The sequence below is a fragment of the Prunus mume genome, linkage group LG2, assembly GCF_029339155.1.
Source record: "Prunus mume cultivar Tortuosa linkage group LG2, ASM2933915v1, whole genome shotgun sequence".
Classification (NCBI taxonomy): domain Eukaryota; kingdom Viridiplantae; phylum Streptophyta; class Magnoliopsida; order Rosales; family Rosaceae; genus Prunus; species Prunus mume.
Window position 1 is genome coordinate 22,206,613 of NC_142699.1, and position 19,629 is coordinate 22,226,241.

The 19,629-nt window shown below is 37.5% G+C and overlaps 3 protein-coding genes across 3 annotated transcripts; 2 read left to right on the forward strand and 1 right to left on the reverse strand.

The window, feature by feature from the left end:
- Window positions 1–1,934: 1,934 nt before the first annotated feature.
- Window positions 1,935–4,452, reverse strand: LOC103321818 (Tetratricopeptide repeat (TPR)-like superfamily protein). Its single transcript, XM_008223656.3, has 2 exons — window positions 4,134–4,452; window positions 1,935–3,510 (listed from the first exon to the last, which is right to left on the reverse strand). The coding sequence occupies exons 1-2, from the start codon at window positions 4,356–4,358 to the stop codon at window positions 2,266–2,268; spliced, it is 1,470 nt and encodes a 489-aa protein (XP_008221878.3). The 5' UTR covers window positions 4,359–4,452; the 3' UTR covers window positions 1,935–2,265.
- Window positions 4,453–6,882: 2,430 nt separating this feature from the next.
- LOC103321819 (uncharacterized) lies at window positions 6,883–10,080 on the forward strand. Its single transcript, XM_008223657.3, has 8 exons — window positions 6,883–7,582; window positions 7,704–7,798; window positions 7,899–8,002; window positions 8,116–8,216; window positions 8,315–8,418; window positions 8,856–9,293; window positions 9,405–9,536; window positions 9,639–10,080. Exons 1-8 carry the CDS (start codon window positions 7,310–7,312, stop codon window positions 9,796–9,798), a joined length of 1,407 nt encoding a protein of 468 aa, XP_008221879.2. The 5' UTR covers window positions 6,883–7,309; the 3' UTR covers window positions 9,799–10,080.
- A 5,160-nt stretch (window positions 10,081–15,240) lies between these two features.
- Window positions 15,241–17,647, forward strand: LOC103321907 (L-tryptophan--pyruvate aminotransferase 1-like). The gene is made up of 5 exons (XM_008223761.2): window positions 15,241–15,402; window positions 15,600–15,903; window positions 16,523–16,815; window positions 16,921–17,216; window positions 17,317–17,647. The coding sequence occupies exons 1-5, from the start codon at window positions 15,290–15,292 to the stop codon at window positions 17,520–17,522; spliced, it is 1,212 nt and encodes a 403-aa protein (XP_008221983.2). The 5' UTR covers window positions 15,241–15,289; the 3' UTR covers window positions 17,523–17,647.
- Window positions 17,648–19,629: the final 1,982 nt, after the last annotated feature.

Sequence of the window (19,629 nt, forward strand, 5' to 3'; positions counted from 1 at the left end):
CAATCAAATTCATGAAATGAAGACCAAAAGATCTATTAAAAAGTTGACGGGATGCAGAAGAAGATGTTTAGTTGAGGGCAGTTTCGTCAATTTACTGTTATGAAGAGAAAACAAAACAAAAACAATAGCAAAATGAGGGGCATTTCCGTCATTATACTGTGCTTAAGAACAATGTTTAGTTGGATTGTGAAACGACCTGACCCAATTTCCACTTTGGAATGCGGTCGAAACTTTAAAACGACACTGTAGCAGTGGGTCGTAAAGACCAAAATGCTCAAAAGCGATACACAAACTCGGGGCCTAACTCGTGGTTGCGCGACAAGCGTAGGTGCCTCGTCACTTCTTGAGAGATCAAGCCACACGTAGTCTTTTTCTCTGTTCTTAACTCTGCAATGGTTCGTTATTTTGTAACTGGTTTAATTATCCGTAAAACATACTCTAGGGCTGACATTTCTGGAGTAGCCGGGACTCCGTTTTATGATCCGTCAAATACTATACGATCCTGGAAATACCTAGATCAACATACTTTTAATTGACTACGATCCAACGGTTCAAACGTATAGAACTCGGAAATCGCATACTAGGCGAGATCCGGCGTTCAAACGTTATCCGAATTAAGATCCGCGAAATCCTACACGCCCTTGAGGACTAAGAGATTATTCTAGGACTGACTGTGGTCTCCACCCTACTGCTCACGCGCCGCCCACCGCCGGTGCCTAAAGCGATAACGCTTCGCCGGAAAATCACAACATCTCGGCTCAAGACTCCTATTTTAGGTAAAACACCCTATTTGGAACCACTTTTGTTCTTGGACCTACCCCAAAAACTGACCGGAAGTGGCCGAAACAGTGACCCGAAAGTCTGCTGAAAGCTAACTTAAAAATCGAACTATCTACGCTTGAAATCTCTGAAATCCTACCCAACCAGCAGCTAGATCATGGAAAATAGCTAAAAACCATACCTCACTCGTCCGATTTGGTGGCCGGAGGTGTCCGAACGAGCTCCGTGAAACTCCATCAAAAACTGTCCAAACCTCCCTGTTTCGTGGCGGTTTCCGGCGTCCACACAGGTGGATCACGGCTGGAATGGGTTAAAACTGAAAGAGGGGAGTGAGGTGGTTCGTTTGGCACTGGTCTTGCTCAATTTGGTGGTCGGAGCTGAGAGAAACCATCTCCTAAAGTCGGCTGGTCGAACTGGAGGAGGAGAAGAAAACTGGGTTTATAAAATCTGAACTTCGAAATATTTACGATTATGCCACTGAACTTCTTTTGATCGTAACTTCTTCGTTACAATTCCGATTTGAGTCCACTACATGTCTATGAACTCGTTTCGTTGCGCTCTACGCAACAGTACAACTGAAATCTCCAAATTCCTTCCCGGTCAAAAAGTTAACTTTTAAACTAATAAAATATTCTAGGGGTATAAGTGTCTTTTACCAGAATAAATTAATAATTAAATATTAATTAAGGACCGGGTTGTTACAGATTGTATATAATTTCACAATTTCCTCAAACTTGATCCAAAGAGCCATGTAACCCAAGAAGAACTCCTTCTCCTTACTTTTCTGGCTATACTCGGTTTCATAAGTTTTTGGCACTATTTTTTTTTTTTCAATGAAAAGTTTGGTGAGTTTTTTTTTATGTAAGTTTTTGCATACTAGAAAATATGAATTCCCGCACTACGAAAATTGTGAAATGACGCCTATTTTGGTGGAAATTAAACTCAGGAATTTGATGCCTCAATTTCCATGGTTTTTTCCACGCGTCATTTAATAAGTTCCGCGTTTAAGTTGCCAAACAAGAGAATTGTCAATTTCTCTTCTTCAATTCCCGACTTTTACCTAAATTCCGAATTATTTTCCCTCATCCAAACAGAGGGTAAAGTCATTTACAAAATTTGACGTTCATAAATCCAAATACTAAAATTTTCAATTGCCAGAAATTGAAACGATGAAAATCTAAGTTCCGTCATTTTAGAATTCTATGTAATTTTCAATTACTTCGTCCAAACAGAGGATGAAAGTAGAGTTTGATTGGCCCCTGGGCCGCTAAACATTTTGATTCGCAGAGACCACTTTGGAACTGTTAAACACATAATAAACTATGAATTGACCAAGTATCGAATTACAACAATAATCCTTCGATTACTTGTTACGGTGTAGAAAGGAAAATTTTATTGTGGGAACAAAAACCCCCCCAAGACCGTTCAAACTCGTTTCCTAGAAATTCAAATTCTGAAGAAATGCATATGGGAGACCAACAAAACTCATTCCACACATACGGCCTCAAGCAACTTTTTACTGGCTTCGCCCACCTCCAATTTCTCCATTTTCAACCGAGCATGCATTGAAGGTGTTGTTCTTCCAGCCGCAGCATAAGTTCTAATCAATGACTCAAACACCTCAACCCCTAGGGAATCTACAGACTTCTTCAAAATCTCCAGGAAACCTTCTGCCCCATCAACATCCTTCTCTTGCTCAAAATGCTCCATCAAGGTTTTGACAATCTTACGTGATGGAATCCACTTCCCACCATCCCCTCTACCAATGGATGTCGCATTGGCAACACAATCAACAGCCAACTGATATTCTCCAGTCTCCAAATAATAATCCAGAAAGATCTCCCAAGTTTTTGCATTAGGCTTGGCTCCTCTCCTACGGGCCTGCTCCTTGAGCTCCTTAGCCTTCTCTAGCATACCCTCTTTAGCATAAGCTCCAATCAAAACATTTGCTACTCGAATATCATAGGTTGAGCACCGCGATTCCCATTCCCTGAAACATTTCTCTGCACCTGGTAGATCATTCAAGTTAACCAAAACCTGGATCATATTCAGATAACTTATATTTGCAGTTTTAGGGAAAGCCAGCCTCAAGGAACGCCATACCCGATAAACTTCACGCAGATTCCCCGTTTTACCGTACAATGTAATAAGGAATTGGTAAGCCAAAAGATCTCGGCGTGCATTTTTTTTCTCCAATTCATTAAGTGTCTTTTCTGCCTTCTCAAACATGCCAGCCTCAACATAAATCGAAGCTAAGTTGCTATACGTGGTCCAATCACTGGAAACTCGACCATCCCTCTTCATCTCATCAATAACCCTTTCAACCCCAGAAATATCATTGACAGCAGCAAGAGCACGCATCCAGACATTGTAAGAACAGGAATCGAGCATGACACTGCCAGCCTTCATTTCTTGAATGATGGCTGGGATCTTTTCTGGATGCCCAGTTTTTGAGTAAAGGGTCATAAGGCTGTTATAAGGCATGGAGGTTAAAGAAAGGTTAAGTGCCTTCATCTTTTCCATGAGTGCTTCAGCTTTTTCGGTCATCAATTCCTTACAGTAACAATTGAGCAGGGCACCATATGAGTGATGGGTCTTTGCTGCTTCAGGAAGATCAATGAAATAATTTTCTGCAGCAGGAATATCTCGGGTTTTAGCTATAAGATCAAGATGTATTGCCTGATCACTGACTGTCTTGTTCATTCCTCTTCTATCCATAGCCTCCGAGAGCTGTAATGTGAAACACACTTAGCATCTATCTCTTCCAGTTCAGATTAGAAACAGGGAAAACAAGGAAACATAACATTTAACATACGAAACTGTTACAGGATTAAGCTTCAATTTATAGTAATATCAACCTACTTCCTCCCATATACCATACAACCTTCCGAAAAGAAAAATATGGTAAAAAAGCCAACAAGAGGTACTTGTCTGAATAAATTCGAAGTAGCAACAATCGAGAATAATTTACAACAAAACAAAATGTTATATAAAGAATTGACAAATACACACATGGGTAAGCTGACATTGGCGATTAGACAAATATTCTTACATTCTAACCTCAAGACAGAGAGAAAGATCTCACATTTCTTGAAAAATACTATCCAATTTACAAATGACACTTCCAACCATTTTATTAAATTGTGAAAACCATACACATTAAAGAATAATCAATCACATAAGCTCTGCATAAATCTACCTCTACTTTCCAGAATATGTGAATTACCTAAGTTCTACAAATCAAGTAGCTAGAAACAATGCTATCTAAATTCATAATTTGAGGAACTTTTGTGAAGAACAAAAAACGTGGCAAATCATAACCAGTAAAAACTTTAGAACTTGGAATTGCGGACCTTGAGAGCGGGGTAGTAGAGCTTGCGTTCGCGAAGCTTCTTGAGGGTGTCGCCGACCTCCCATTTGTAAACTCGCTTGCGACTCTTGAGGACTTCGTTGAGCTGCTGACGAACGCTCACCTCGGAGCCACCATCCTTGAACAGCCTCAAGTACAGAGCTTGCTCCACATACTTAGTCGACCGCTTCGTCACGCTCTTAGTGCGCCCAAACTGTTGCAGCGCCATTGGATCTCTGAAATTAGGGTTTTGCGAGAGCGAGGAGAGTGACAGTGAGGGGTTTTGCTGAACAAGAAAATGAAAATGAATCGGGAAGTTAATTTTGGGCTTGGATTGTAATTTGGGCCTCCCACGTGGTGGACTAAGTAGGAGCAATTTTGGGCCGTACTGTTGTATTTTCTAGAATCATTGACTTGAGACGACGACGTTCTGGAAATTGGATTAGCAATTTTTTAATCATGAATTGCGTCACGTGATTAACCTGGTAAATGAGGCGCTGGAAGTTTCTAGGATAAAGTGGATTCTTCTTCTCTGGCGGCTCTTTACTTTCCGACTATCAGATTTGGAGCGGGACTTTCACGCGGCCCGCGTATCACAAAAGCAGACCCGCCGTCGCTTTCCCCGTATCTGTTTCTGGTAATTCAAATTTTAAATTTTGCGACCCAAAAAAAAAAAGAAAAAGAAATTATTAGCTGCTCAATCTCTCTCGATAAAGGAGGACCGCTCAAGTACTCATAAATACAACTTCTCGTAACTCGTGGCTCTGATTTGGTTAGTTGGTGAGAGGAAAAAAGATATTAAAAACTGAATTTTCATATTGATGGTAAGATTTTATCACAGTAATTTAAATTTAGTAAATAATGCTAATTTCATATACGATGGAATTAAGTTGTATTTAAATATTGAACACAATAGCGAAACACCGTCAGAAGATCCTAACACTCGAATGTCAAACACAAAATTTAATCAATAAATCATAATTTCATGAATTCGAGTCATGTTATTCATCTTTAAATTTTGTGGTATAAGGCTTTGATTTAAGGGGGATAATGAATTTTTTGTTTTGTTTTAAACAATCCAATCCAAAATTTTAGTTTCACTGCCAAACACGAAATTAGACTAGTATCTTTTTGGGCAATCTCATGGGTTATCAAACCAAACAAACAATAGCCAGATGTATTGGTGCAACGCTCCAATGAAAACGAAACTTTAAAAATGATTTTAATTATTTGATTGATGATACGTGAAGAACGATATTAACTTATAATCGGTCGATAGACAAACCAAATCATGATTCACAGCAAGTTTTGGTGGCGTATGCATCAAATGATCCAAATCGGTTCCCTTTTGGAAAACAAACAACAGCGCCGGTGTGACAGATGGCTCATCCCCCACCACCAACGTCTCTCACGTCTGCTCTGCTGGCCGCAGGGCCCAACTCGGTTTATTTATTTATCTAAAATACAGTCATAGCCAGCAATAGGCCTAGCCAGCAATGAATTTGCATGTGCACCAAACCATTACTTTACTCTTTCGAAACCCCACCACGTTTATAAGATAAGACGTGCAACATACGTCCCAGTTATTCCGTCAAAATTGCAAGTCAAAACTTGGTCGGTATGTAAAGAGGTTAAGAGAAGTTAGGCCATCTTCAATCACAAGGCTAAATGTAGTTCAGGATTAAAAATTTAGTCCCTTAAAATATTAATTTTTTAAAAAATAGTACATGACTAAATTTTTCTATCTCCAGTCATGCAGGGCTATATTTTAAAGTCCCTCATATTTTATTATTTTGAGAATGCTTTAAATAAAGTAAGTCGGGGAGTGCTTTAATATTTGGTGATTGAAAAGCATATAATGGGGTCCACTATGAATTTAGCCCGATTGGAGGCTAAAGGGCCAAATGTAGCCCTTTAAATTTGGCCAAAATTTTATTTAGCCCATAGCTGGAGATGAGTTTTGCATTAATTTAGGATTATATTTGGAATATAGCTCATGACTGGAGATGGCCTTAGTAGCTAGCAAATGCGTACGTGTGTGGGCAACAATAATCATAAATAGTCAATGCCAAATTGAATCCTTCAATCAATCAAATATCCTTTGCTGCAAAAAGTGGTTGCCCAAATGCCCATACTCTAGGCCATCATAAATACTAATAGAACCATCAAGATCAATATGAAACGAGTCTCTCATGTGTTGTCCACTTTACGTTTTACGTTTCGAAAACGCGTTGATTCAAAATAAGGGTCTTTTTTGAGTATTGAATTAAAGACGACATTAATGTTATTAGATTATACAGTTTATGGTTGGTCCGCTCTGTGAGAGAGAGAGAGAGAGAGAGAGAGGGGCACCTTTCAACTTTGGGAGTTAGATAAATAGAATAGGGCTTCTAATTTCCTATCCAGCCTTTAGCTCCAGTGCGCACACATACAGAGTCACACTTGGACCTCAATAGAAACGCCTATAATTTTGTTGTACATAATTGTAGGGTAAGTTACAACAAAAGACCTTATCTAAAAATCAGAATCTTTATTATTAGATATTACCTGTTTTATTTATTTTTACCTATATCAGAGGAGCAAATGTTGCTGTCCACTTAGAGGGCTCCACCTGGATTTTTATAATTTCTTGGAGCGAGTTTCTCTAGGACACGTTGCACCAGTCCAAACCAAACAAGGCCTCCCCCTCTCTCTCTCTCTCTCTCTCCCCTACAAGCTTTTGCTTTTTCTGGCCTCTCTTGCTGTCTGCCTCCAAACGACAAAATAAGGAATGAAACAGTAAGGCTTTTTGATTGGTTGTGGGTCTTGTGACTCGCGTGAGACGAATATAGTTGGGAAACGAGACAATTGTGGTGGCAATTTGGCAAAGGGGAAGGAAGCCAAAACCCATTTTTCCCAAGACCTCAAGCATAGAAAAATTAGTCCTTTCCTGTTTTTCCTTTTCTTTTTTCCCATTCGTTGGATAACAAAACAAAGGCCCGCGGAGTTCCATAGACCTTGTTTTGGGATTTTTCCCCTTCTATTGATTTTTCATAGAAGGGGGCTTCAAGCTATTTAAAAAAGCTTGAGGCTTTCATTCTGCAGAAGAAGGAGCCTTCTTGGTTGTTTTTGTTTTCTGGGTTGGAGAAGAAGAAGGCTCTGTTTTTGGGAGGAACAAGAAGAAGCAGCAAAAACGGATAAATGTTTTCCAGTTTGGACAAAATGATTAGATTATGGATAGCTGCACTGCAGTTTTCGGAGCTGATTGTGAGCAGTATCGTTCATATGCTCTATGGGTTTTACATATTCAGCACAGCTGTGGCTGGTGATCTATCGCAGGCTTTGAATGAATTGCTCTCTAAGCCTAACATGAACATTGAGGTGAAAGAGGAGGTGGTGCCTAGAGACACATCAACCAATGAAACTCTACCTCCTATAGTTTTGGTTCATGGAATATTTGGATTTGGCAAAGGGGTATGTTGCTTTTTTTCTCAAATGGGTTTTGATTCCTTAACCAAGTGGAGCATTTTGGGTTTTCTAATCGATTTTGTTCCCTTTTTGTGTAACTGGGTTTTTCATTTCCTCTGGTTTTCAGAGATTGGGAGCTTTATCGTATTTCGCCGGGGCAGAGAAGAAAGACGAAAGGGTTCTCGTGCCTGATTTGGGATCTCTAACCAGCATTTATGATAGGTTTGTGCTCGGAGCCTCAAAGACTTTTCCTTTGAAATTCATCCATGGCTTTTCTTTTATCCAATATTAGCCAGGTTTTATGGGGGTTTTGGGGTTTCAGGGCTTGTGAATTGTTCTATTATTTGAAGGGTGGGAGAGTCGATTATGGTGAAGAACACAGCAAGGCTTGTGGGCATTCACAGTTCGGTCGTCTTTATGAGCAAGGTTCTGGCTTTCCCCATTCATTTTTTCCCTTCTGTTATTTGATGAAAATTGTTTGTGTTGTAAGCCTCATAGTCATAGCAAGTGTCTCATGGTTTGTTGTAACTGGGATGCAGGGCACTACCCTGAATGGGATGAGGACCATCCTATTCACTTTGTTGGGCATTCTGCCGGAGCACAGGTCGTTCGTGTGTTGCAGCAAATGCTTGCTGATAAGGTTAGTCCAAATTGCATCACCAAATTAATGAAGAAGCTATGAAATTGGTTTAGACAGTAGTTTTGAATATTGACTGAAATGTTTCCTTTTGTTTTCAGGCTTTCAAGGGGTATGAGAGCACCAATGAGAATTGGGTATTAAGCTTAACATCATTGTCGGGAGCATTCAATGGGACAACAAGAACCTACTTGGATGGGATGCAGTGAGTTTCATTTGAGCTTATTCTAGATGTTCAAAACTGTGTAGCTAAATTATTGCAAATTTTAACTGTGACGGATGCAATGCTTGATAAGACACTTGGGTGGTCAAAAGAGCTAAGTAGATAGAAACTTCTATCTGACCTCATATTTTTTTGTCTCTTTGTTTTATGTTTATAATAAGCCATAATAGCATATGCAACAGAAAAGTGGAAACGAAGTAACCAAAAACTTAAATTACATTAACTTATATCATTCTGAAGAGGCAAACACACATCATCTTTGGAGTTTATTGTGTCATAAGCCAACCAGTCGCATGCTACAAGAGTTGAATTGTGAAATTGTACTTGATCTTTTCGGATTTAAAAAATATAAACTTTTGTTATTCAACAGAAAGACTTTTGAGTGCTAAAATACTTACTGTGGTTTCCGTATGTCTCAGGCCAGAAGATGGAAGAACCATGAAACCTATATGTCTGCTGCAGTTATGCCGCATAGGAGTGATCATTTATGATTGGCTTGACATTCCCTGGCTGAAGGCTTATTACAACTTTGGGTTTGATCACTTTAACATCTCATGGAGGAAAGTGGGTGTTTGGGGTCTTGTTGATTGCCTGTTGGGAAACTCAGGCCCGTTCGCTTTGGATGATTGGATCCTCCCGGACCTTACAATTCAAGGGTCTTTAAGGCTCAACAGCCATCTACATTCCTTTCCCAACACATACTACTTCAGCTATGCCACTAAGCGCACAAAGAAGATATTGGGTGTCACAGTACCTTCTAGCATATTTGGAATTCACCCATTGCTCTTCATTAGAGTATTGCAGATGAGCCAATGGCGTCACCCTCCTGATGTCTCTTCCCCCTATAAAGGCTACAGGTGTGTTTTTAAGTGCATATTATGCTTTGGTTTTCTAAGCATCAGTAGTTTCACCACAATCCATATTTTGCATGTGGTTACTCAAGCCTTGTGTGAATAATGTATGTGCAGGGATGAGGATTGGCAGGACAATGATGGAGCTCTCAATACCATCTCCATGACTCACCCTCTTATACCAGTTGAACACCCGAGCTGTTTCGTGAAAGATGATTCAGATTGCCACCCCTTGCAACCAGGCATCTGGTTAGTAATGCCTCTTGTTTGAGCATCCCTGCCGATTCTTCCTTGTTTCTCTGTGAGGAAAAAGATAAGTTGGAAGCTGATCGCATTGATTAATTAATGCAGGTACTACAAGATTGTGGAAGCTGATCACATATTCTTCATTGTGAATAGAGAGAGAGCAGGAGTTCAATTTGATCTGATATATGACAGCATTTTTGAACGATGCAGAAAGCATGTATTTAGAAAGACGCCACAGACTTTACCAAACGAAACTCACCATTAGTTCAGCAGCATCCCTTTACTCTCACGCAGTATGCTACAACTAGAATCTAGAATCACAAAGCAAGCTATTGAATTAGCACCCGTACCCTTTCTTCCCCTTCCCTCACCTGATGCCTTCCTGCTGGTACAAATTTTTTAGTTTGTTGTGTTGTGTTGTGTAGTGTAGTGAGAGATGTTAGAGGCTTTAGCTTGTTCATCAGAACTCTTTGGCATTTCCAAAGCTAGATGATAAACAACTTTTTCTGGTTTTTTTCAGTAAAAAGCAAAACCTCATCATACGCCATCTCAACATGTTATAATGATATCCGAAGTCAAAAATCAGACTTTAATCTCAACAGAAAATTTGTTGTTGGGTCTAGTTTGCAGACATTAGGGTCTCCATGCAAGTATTGGCCCATTCCTCTCTTTCTAAATATGCTACGACACCTTCTAGGCGCAAGCCTCTTAATGCTCTTCACACTAACATAATTATGTCTATCTTTTGTGTTTGCAGTGTGGGATCTCGCAGGTCTAGTTTTCCAAGAAATAAAAGTCTCATCCCTAAATCTGGGATAGATTTAAATGGTGATCGTTAGTTGAATATATCACTGAGTTTTCCCCCATTTCTATCTCTATATTTTATTGCAATGGTATCATGCAGTTAAGGATTGAACATGGATTTCTTAAATTAATTTCGAGCTCAAAATGTGATCATCAATTAGCACGTGCAACATGCATCATCATTGGGGGCACATGGGATTATATACGCATGTTTTGTTTAATGCATCCCCATGCATGTGTCGGGACCAAACTTAATATTTCTTAAACAAAACTAAAGTCAAATTGAAGACCGGAAAAGTTTGACCCCAATGAATGATAGGAATCTAAATATGGTAATCTTGGGGCACTTCAGATGTAGATATGGTATGGAAGATTCAAGTCAAAATCCGACCAAAAAAGCAATTTCATGTGAAAAAAATTATAGTCCATCAACCGACCTGATTGATATTGAGAGATGATGCATTAATTACTTCGTTTATGTGGCATTACAAACTAAAAGAGTCGGATGGTTTTTGTTTCTTGCGAAGCATGAATATAAGTCAACGATAATTGTCTTAGGCTCAAAGCTTCACATTTTATAATTGGATTTTTTACCTGAATTTTTACCTCATTTTTAATTTATCACCTTAAAAAAAATTTAAGAAAAATATAATCTTAATTTTTTTAAAATTCATGATTTGTCATCTGACTTTAACACTATCTAATTTCCCATCAATTTTAAGGGTATTTTGGGCATGTTTGGTATTCAACTTGAATCCAACTTTTTGCACTCAAAAACAAAATTTGAGTAAAAAACAAAGAAAACCTGTTTGGTAGCCCTAATTTTAAAAACTCAAACTCAAGAACAACTAAAAAACACCCTAATTATTAAAAACAAAAAGTATATGTTTTTCTAACAACTCATAAGTTCTCAAATTTTTAATATTTGAAAACAGTTTTCAAGTTGCATAGCAAACAAGTTTTTGAATCTTAAAAATAGATTTAAGCACTCCTTATTTTTAAGAAAAAAACAAAGTTTTTGAGTTCCCTATTTGAATAGGATACCAAACACCCCTTTAGTTTTTCAATTTTCAAAGATATTGTAAAAATTGAAAATCATTATAAAACAAATTGTATATCTTTTAAACAATTAAAATTGAAAATAAAAATAAAAATTCCTCCATCCCCCATAAGCCACTAACGGTTCCAACCAACCCCGCCCACCTGGAAATCCATTCTTCCTTCCCTCTTCACATCCCCTTCCTCCTCTCTCTACCATGGAACACCTACTCTCCACACACAAATTCCCTTAGTCCACCCAAACCGAATCCATTTTTTCTTCTTTGTTTTTCTTTTTGGTATTTTTTTCATTTACATATTGAAAATTGTGGAAGGACAACTACCAAACCAACAATTCGTTAGACTACAGATGGTGATTACACAAACTTTAGATCCTTCACCAGAAATATAGTGGGGTAAGTTAATGAAACTATAAAGACAAGAAATGGGTTGGATTTTGGGTGGGAAGGTTAAGTAGTTTTAAATCATGTATCTGAAAATTTCAGACATGCTCAATAAACAACATAATTTTTTTTTTAATACATGTTCAGAGAGAGACAGAGAGACATAGAAAGAGAGAGAAGAGGGGGAATGGGTTTGTGCGGTGTGTTTTGGGGGCGGGTGGGGTTGGGGTGGAGGAGAAAGAGAGGTCTCTTTTTTCTCTCTTTTTATTTCCTTGAAAATGGAAAGACTAAAATACCCTTAAGAATAAATGGAAAATTGAATGATGAAGTCAGATGACAAATCATGGATTTTGAAAAATTAAGATGACATTTCTCTTACATTTTTCTTTAAGGCGATAAATTGAAACTGATGCATAAATTTAGGTGACATTTCTACAAAAATGCCTTTATAATTTCCATCAATTAATTTTGAATGAAAGTCAAAGATACGTACATGCAATCGAATCTACTAACTCCTTCACTTTTGTAGGATATTAAGGGGTCGTTTGGGAGTGATTCTAGATATGCTAATAATTATTTTAATGGAGAATTACTTCACTATATAATCACTTTAAGTGCCCGTTTGACATTACTTATTTAGGGTGATAAGTGATTTTAAAAAAAATTTGGGAAGCCCAGCCCGTTTGGTAAACTATGAGAAAATCACTTATTATTCAAAATTGCTATGAGAGAAAGTTACAAGGGAAAACAGCTAATGAAGTGCTTTCATTTTCTGATTATGCGGGAATCAGTACCAACAACACTTTTAACAAAAAGTTTACTAAACGCCAAACTGCTTTCTCTCACAGCAAATTTGACAACGATTTTTTTTCACAGCATTACAATGCCAAACTGGCCCTAAATGGTTTAAGTGATTTTATGGAGAAGCATATAGGAAGTGTTTTCCCCAGAATCGCTTAAAATCACTTAAATTGATTATATGGAGAAGCATGTGAGAGATGGTTCTCTCCATAAGTGATTCTAGCCCTTCTAAAATTACTCGCAAACGAGCCCTAAGTCGTTAAGCTATATTCAATTTGCCATTAATCTATCTCTTAAGCCTCCACAACTTCATTTTCGATTAAAATGGACCTAAAAAAACTTTTCTATTAAAAAAAAGAGTGCTACTATTTTCACCATTGTCCTATTTCTTCATCCACCTTATCTTAAAAAATTTAAAAATAAAATTATCCATTTGTAAAATGACTTCTAAGGCCATCTCTAGCTATGGGCCATATGCCAAATATAGCTCTAAAATAATGCAAAATCCATATCTAGCCATGGGCTAAAAAAAATTTAGCCAAATTTTGGAGGGCCACATTTAGCCATTTAGCCCTCTAACTAGGCCACTTGTAGCACAGCTATAGCCCATGTCAAATTTTTGTGTGGGCCTAGTGCATGTGGTTTTCAAGAAGAGAAAGTATCACGAGTGGGCATGAGCACGTAACATCTCGTGCGATTGAATATCCAAAGGATAATATTAAAGTCGTGCTGACATTAGCTAGCCTTTAGTTTTTTTTAATAACATTTTAAAATGTATTTAAATCTGTTTTGTTTATATATATATATAATTGGATTTGAAACGTTACTTGTTTTCGTTCCACATTTCTTACAAGTTCAATCACATTCTGTACTTATTCACAACTTTCCACACTCTTTCTTTTTGTCAAAATTTTTCACACTCATTTCATCCAAACATTTCCTATAAATTTATTCTCTTATTGGTCACGAGTGGAAGATGAACATCTTTGCAAGTCTTTCATAAGTCTCCGAAGATAGCATAGTGGAATATTGTCTATAAATAGTAGTTTAATTAAATTGAACAATACATAGTATAGTGGAATGTATGAGTGTTGTACCACAGTTTTTCTCAAAATAATAAAATATGAATGACCGTTAAATATAGACCTGCATGGCTGGAGATGAAAAAATTTAGTCCTACACTATTCTTTAAAAAATTAATATTTTGGAGGGCTAAATTTAGAGCAATTGACTACATTTAGCCTTATGACTGGAAATGGCCTAAGGACTTAGGCCCCGTTTGGTTCATGGAATGGATTTGAGGGGAAATCACTTCCCATGTCATTTCTCAATGAATGGGAATGAAAGATTCTTTTCCCACGTTTGGTAATGTCGGGAAAGTAAACGGGAGATTTCACTTTGTTTCATTTCCCATGTTTGTTTTGAGTAGGAATGAAAAACAAAGTTTGTATAATTTTCCAATTATACCCATATTAAATCAAATAAAAAAAGAATGCATTTAATGATATGTTGTAATTCTAAATTGTTCATAGGGACAAAATAGTCATGAAAATTGTGTACTGAATGTTGGCTCATTTTCTCAAACTTTCCCATGAGGAGGGAAAACAAAACCCAAGTTAAGAGGAGGGCTTCACTTTCCTTTATACTTTCCCATGTGCTAGGCAACCATTTCTCATGCCTGAACTTACCAAACATGGGAAAGCAATTGAATTCCCATTCTCAAGCCTCCTTTCCCATGAACCAAAATGGGCCTTAGGGGGAAAAAACATCAACTCATGAAACCTACCTATTCTACCATTTGACAAAAAGCGGAAAGAAAAAAGAAAGTGACGACTCCTAAGTTGCTCACGACTCTTTTTACGCACAAAGGGAACATAGTAGAAAATTTCCCAAAGTGGCATGATTAAACATGATAGGAGATCAAAAGAAACTTGAGGTGTTTGGATAAGAGTAAGTTTGAGTTAGGATAATGTCTAATTACCAGATTATCTTTAATTTTTGAAATTTATTGTTTAAATTTCTAAACCTAATAGTGCTACTCGATTGTTCATTAAAAATGAGGTATTAGATGTATTAAAAAAAAAAAGAAAAAAAAAGAAAAAGAAAAGAAAGAGGTACTAGACCAACCCCAAACATGAACACCCGAAGGGGATATTCTAGAATAGAAATTCTTTTGGGGGTCGAACCCGGTGGGGATACATCTTATTGATTATCAACATATTTCCAACATATTTGTTTAATAACACATTTCAATAAAAATCTACAAAGTAATTCCCATAATTGTTAAAATCTCCAAAATTATTACCAAAAATGTGTATACAAAAACATAATAGAGATCAATTTGAACTCAACTTTATGTTGCCTGGTGGTATAATAATTAAAAACGGAACGAACGCCTGCTTAGGTAATCAATATCCCGTCATAGTTATTATTGAGATTTCCATGAGTTACGAAAGGAACGAACGCCTGCTTGATATGATGATCAGATTTTATATTACCAAACAAGCACAAAACAAAAATGAATTAGGGTGCATGCATCAACCTCTCTCAACATGTTTCCCGATGCCCCGAAGGTGCTCACATTTTCTTCTTATAAGTGAAGAGAAACACAGACGAGGAGAGAGAGAGAGAGAGAGAGAGAGAGAGCAACACCAAAAACTTGGACAACAATAATTAAGTGTGTTGTTAGAGAAACAGAGAAGAAGAAAAATGTGCGGCACAGACAGCCCTGCTTCCATTAACAAAGGCTCTTTGACCTCTGCCAATGGCAATGGCACCAGAAGCCCTACTTGCTCATCTGACCGTGTCCTCAATCTCGAACAGTAAGTTCTCTCCTCTCTCTAGCCAGCCTTCCTTTTAGTTTCTTACCAATGTCTTGCAAAAATTAAGTAATTATAATTGTGGGTCTGGTATCCTTAATCAAATCCATCAAGTGGGTTTAGTTAAAACTGTGTGATCAACAATTGAACATGCATGAGATTAATCGTTAATGTTGGTGTTTTGGATTTGATGATGACAGGGGTGACCCATCAGTGTTCCAATCATACTGGAGCAAGATGGAGGACAAGTGTACGATGGTGATCTCTGGGAGCCAATTGATGAGCTATATCAGCGATTTCACCACCCTCTGCTGGTTTATGGAGCCAGAATTTGAGGAGGCAGTTAGGAGGCTTCATCGTGTCGTTGGAAATGCAGTGGTGGATGATCGGTATATTGTAGTGGGGACAGGCTCCACCCAGCTTTATCAGGCTGCGTTGTATGCTCTCACTTCCCCTGGTGGTCCTGAGCCCGTCAGCGTTGTGTCTGCTGCCCCTTACTACTCGGTAAGCCTCCTACTCATTCACATTTCATCACAGCAGTTGATTGCTTGGGTTTCTTGATCAATATACAGATCTTGATCATGTAGCTTTCTTTTCTTAAGTAAACTGAACAAGCTCATCAATAGAATGCTGCTTCAGCTTCACTTCTTATATAAATGATATAAAATCAAGCGTGGTTTCAGCGCTTGTGTTAGCTATGTTCAAGGCCCCATTAAAATGAGACCCTCAAGCCTTTTGCTGTCGAGCTATAAGCTGTGGTTAATCAAATTCAGAGTCTGACAATACAAACATGTTATCTGAGTTTGTGAGTTGTGGGTGACATTATTACACGAGAAGAGTGTTGTGGAACGTGCAGATGTTTGCATGGGAGATGCGACAAAGAGGCAAACATAGATGTCTTTTGGGAAACATAATCATGTTTGGGAACATGCAACAAACATATGCACGTATAACTGTGTTTTGAATCCTTGGCAATTAAACATAGTAACATGGGCATGTCTAGTTTATTAGTAGCCACCTCCTCCAGGTCAACCTTAGATTCTCTGTGTTATTACTTCTTTTCCTTTTGATTCGAACTCAAGTTGTGTCAAAAACAAAAGATGAATTGTTTTGCTGCTTGCAGGCATATCCAGAGGAGACGGACTACCTCCGTTCACGGCTATACAAATGGGCAGGTGATGCTTATGAGTTTGATAAGAATGGAACTGGACCTTACATTGAGGTTGTCAACTCCCCAAATAACCCCGACGGCACTCTCCGGGAGGCCGTCGTGAAAAACAGAGGTGATGAAGGGAAGCTCATTCATGACCTTGCCTACTACTGGCCACAGTACACACCCATTATTCGTCCGGCTGATCATGACATTATGACCTTCACATTTTCCAAAAGCACAGGGCATGCTGGCTCACGCATTGGGTAATATGATCAATCTGTACTATTTGATCCACTTGAAAATTGCATGTTTAAAGTGTCAAATTAATTTTTTCAACTTGGGTTTGTGTTTTTTTTTCGTTTGATCAGATGGGCTGTTGTTAAGGACAAAGAAGTTGCTAGAAAGATGTCTAAATTCATAGAGATGAGTACACTTGGTGTGTCCAAAGATTCCCAGCAACGAGCTGCAAAGATAATGGGAGTGATTTGTTATGGCTATAAGAACTTCAAATCTGATGAGCTCTTTTTTGAGCACACCCGCCGAGTCATGGCTGAGAGATGGGAGAGGCTGAGGCAAGTGGTTGATCGCAATCAAGTTTTCAGTCTGCCCAAGTACCCCAAACAGTACTGCCTTTTCTCTGGAGAGTTGATTGAACCATATCCAGGTAATGATGATGATTAAGACTAAAGTTAATTAAAAAATAATTAGGAGGAGGATGATTAAGATTGAACCTTTTTCTAATAATAAATGTTTTGTGCATACAGGATTTGCATGGTTGGAGGCCAAGGAGGAGGAGGAGATAGACTCACAGAAGGTTTTACGAGGATGCATAAAGGTACAGGGAAGAACAGGGAGCCGCTTTGGGGTTGCTCAGAAGTATGTTAGGGTCAGCTTGCTCAGCAATGACGAGGTGTTTAACCAGTTCTTGGAGAGATTATCAACTATTAAATCTATCAGCAATGGCCATTAAATAATAGTTATTTGTACTACACACAGAGGAAAATGGCATTACCAAAATAACTGTAGGAAACTTTTTTTTTTCTTCTCCTTTTTCTGTTTTTTTACTACTTAATGGAGATCGGTACTTGAGTTTTCCCCCATTTCTCAATTATATTTTATTGCAATGGAATCAAGGATTGAACATGGGCTTCTTAATTAGTCTCGATTAGCACGTGCCACATGCATCATCATTGGTGGCACATAACACAATTCAGACTAAAAAAGTTTACCCCCCCGGTAAACTTGCAAAACAAAAATTAAAGAGATTTTCTATTTAAACCCTGCATTTCTCTTTGTTTACCACAGTATTTAAATCATTAAGCTGTAAGTTTTATGATTAGGTAAAAAGACAAAAAATGTCATCTAACTTAATACTTAACCCTACCTAGTATATCTATACACTCATCCCACCACTCTTCATATTAAGTTTTAGAATGACCTATGCAAGAAGCACAATTTGCCTTACAAGCAGTTGTCCTTCTGGGATGCCAATGTAACCACTATTAGGCTTCTAAGGTCTGCTGCCCGGAAAGCTTGGGACATGGATCTTCCAATCCCAAAGAACTTGGCCTGGGAAGCTGTTAATACCCATGGCTGAGATTTGTTGACGCTCATTAAGATATTGCCCCCACATTACCTTTATCTGTTTATAAGTTGGGGCATCTAGGATGGAGATAAATTTTTCAGCAGGTTTTTCAATTGCTATTTGATATTTTTTTTGGCACTCCCTTCAACAGTATTTGATTTATATATGTTTCTCTATTTAGATCTCCATAACAAACTACAATTTCCCATAGGATCTAATCACATGATAAAAACAGCTTGTGAAAACAACAAAATCTCATGTATACTACAAATATTGTTTAATAATTTAAGTATTGGGGTAAACAAAGAAAATTGTGGGGTTTAAATAGAAAATTTCTTTTATTTCTTATTTTTTCAGCTTGGGTTGTATTTAAGGGTAGTTTGGGAAGATTGTGGGTTTTCTTAGAAATTGTGAAAATTTAAATTAAAAGTTAGTGTGAACTAAGAAAAGTGTGGGGTTTAAATAGAAAATCTCAAATTAAATTGTGTGATGTATTAATGATATTGATTTAAATGTAAGGAAAGTAACACATGTTATGAGTTGAAGGGATAAGGTTCAAAAAGGAAGGTTAGGCCCCATTTGGTTCATGAAAAAGGAGGTCTGAGGATGAGAAATCAATTGCTTTCCTATGTTTGGTAAGTCCAGACATGGGACATCATTGCCTTGAACATGAGAAAGTAGGGAGAAACTTCCTCTTGGGAAAGTTTGGGAAAATGAGCCAACATTAAATACACATTTTTCATGACCACATTGTCTACATTAACAATTTAGAATTACAGTATAGCATTCAATGCATTCTTTTTTTAATTAATTTCATATGGGTATAATTAAAAAATTAAACAAACTTTGCTTTTATATTCCTACACAAACCAAATATGTGAAAGGAAATAAAGTGGTATTTCTTGGTTACTTTCTGAGGATTACCAAACATGGGAAATGAATCTCGATTTCCCATCTCTGAGAAATCACATAGGAAGTGATTTCCGCTCAAATCCGTTCTGTGAACCAAACGAGACCTAGAGAAAGGTTGCTAGTATTCCCCTTAAAAAATAGTAATATGTGGGTACTTATATTCATATGTACATAGAAGATATAAGTTAAAATCTGATCAAACAAAAAAAATCATGCCAAAAAAATTATACTCGATCAACCAACCTGATATATGGAGATGATGCATTAATTTGTTTATGTGCCAGAGCAAAATAATGCATTCTCCTTCTTGTTTTGGTAGTATTTTGTTTATTTATGTATGGATGATGGATGAATTTTGGTTTACTGGCAGAACTCATAAGTTTACATATATAGGAATGTTTTTTTTTTTGAATGGCAATATACATGAAATGGATGAGATGCCTCTATATTTTGAGATAAAAACTAAGTAAAATATGATGTGAAACATGGAAATTGCTTACACTTTATTAGTAACAACGATGTCTATTGTGTATAACAACCTCAGTTTTCCCATAACAACTGAAGTTAAAAATTTAAAACA

What these genes read in the sequence shown, in the direction of transcription:
- LOC103321818 (XM_008223656.3), bottom strand. Translation starts at nt 4,358, where the DNA reads ATGGCGCTGCAACAGTTTGGGCGCACTAAGAGCGTGACGAAGCGGTCG. An exon ending in TCTACTACCCCGCTCTCAAG is followed by an intron (nt 3,511 to 4,133) that starts GTCCGCAATTCC and finishes TTCACATTACAG; the next exon opens with CTCTCGGAGGCTATGGATAG.
- LOC103321819 (XM_008223657.3), top strand. Translation starts at nt 7,310, where the DNA reads ATGTTTTCCAGTTTGGACAAAATGATTAGATTATGGATAGCTGCACTG. An exon ending in TATTTGGATTTGGCAAAGGG is followed by an intron (nt 7,583 to 7,703) that starts GTATGTTGCTTT and finishes TCTGGTTTTCAG; the next exon opens with AGATTGGGAGCTTTATCGTA. An exon ending in CCCTTGCAACCAGGCATCTG is followed by an intron (nt 9,537 to 9,638) that starts GTTAGTAATGCC and finishes TAATTAATGCAG; the next exon opens with GTACTACAAGATTGTGGAAG.
- LOC103321907 (XM_008223761.2), top strand. Translation starts at nt 15,290, where the DNA reads ATGTGCGGCACAGACAGCCCTGCTTCCATTAACAAAGGCTCTTTGACC. An exon ending in CGTGTCCTCAATCTCGAACA is followed by an intron (nt 15,403 to 15,599) that starts GTAAGTTCTCTC and finishes TGATGATGACAG; the next exon opens with GGGTGACCCATCAGTGTTCC. An exon ending in GTTGATTGAACCATATCCAG is followed by an intron (nt 17,217 to 17,316) that starts GTAATGATGATG and finishes TTGTGCATACAG; the next exon opens with GATTTGCATGGTTGGAGGCC.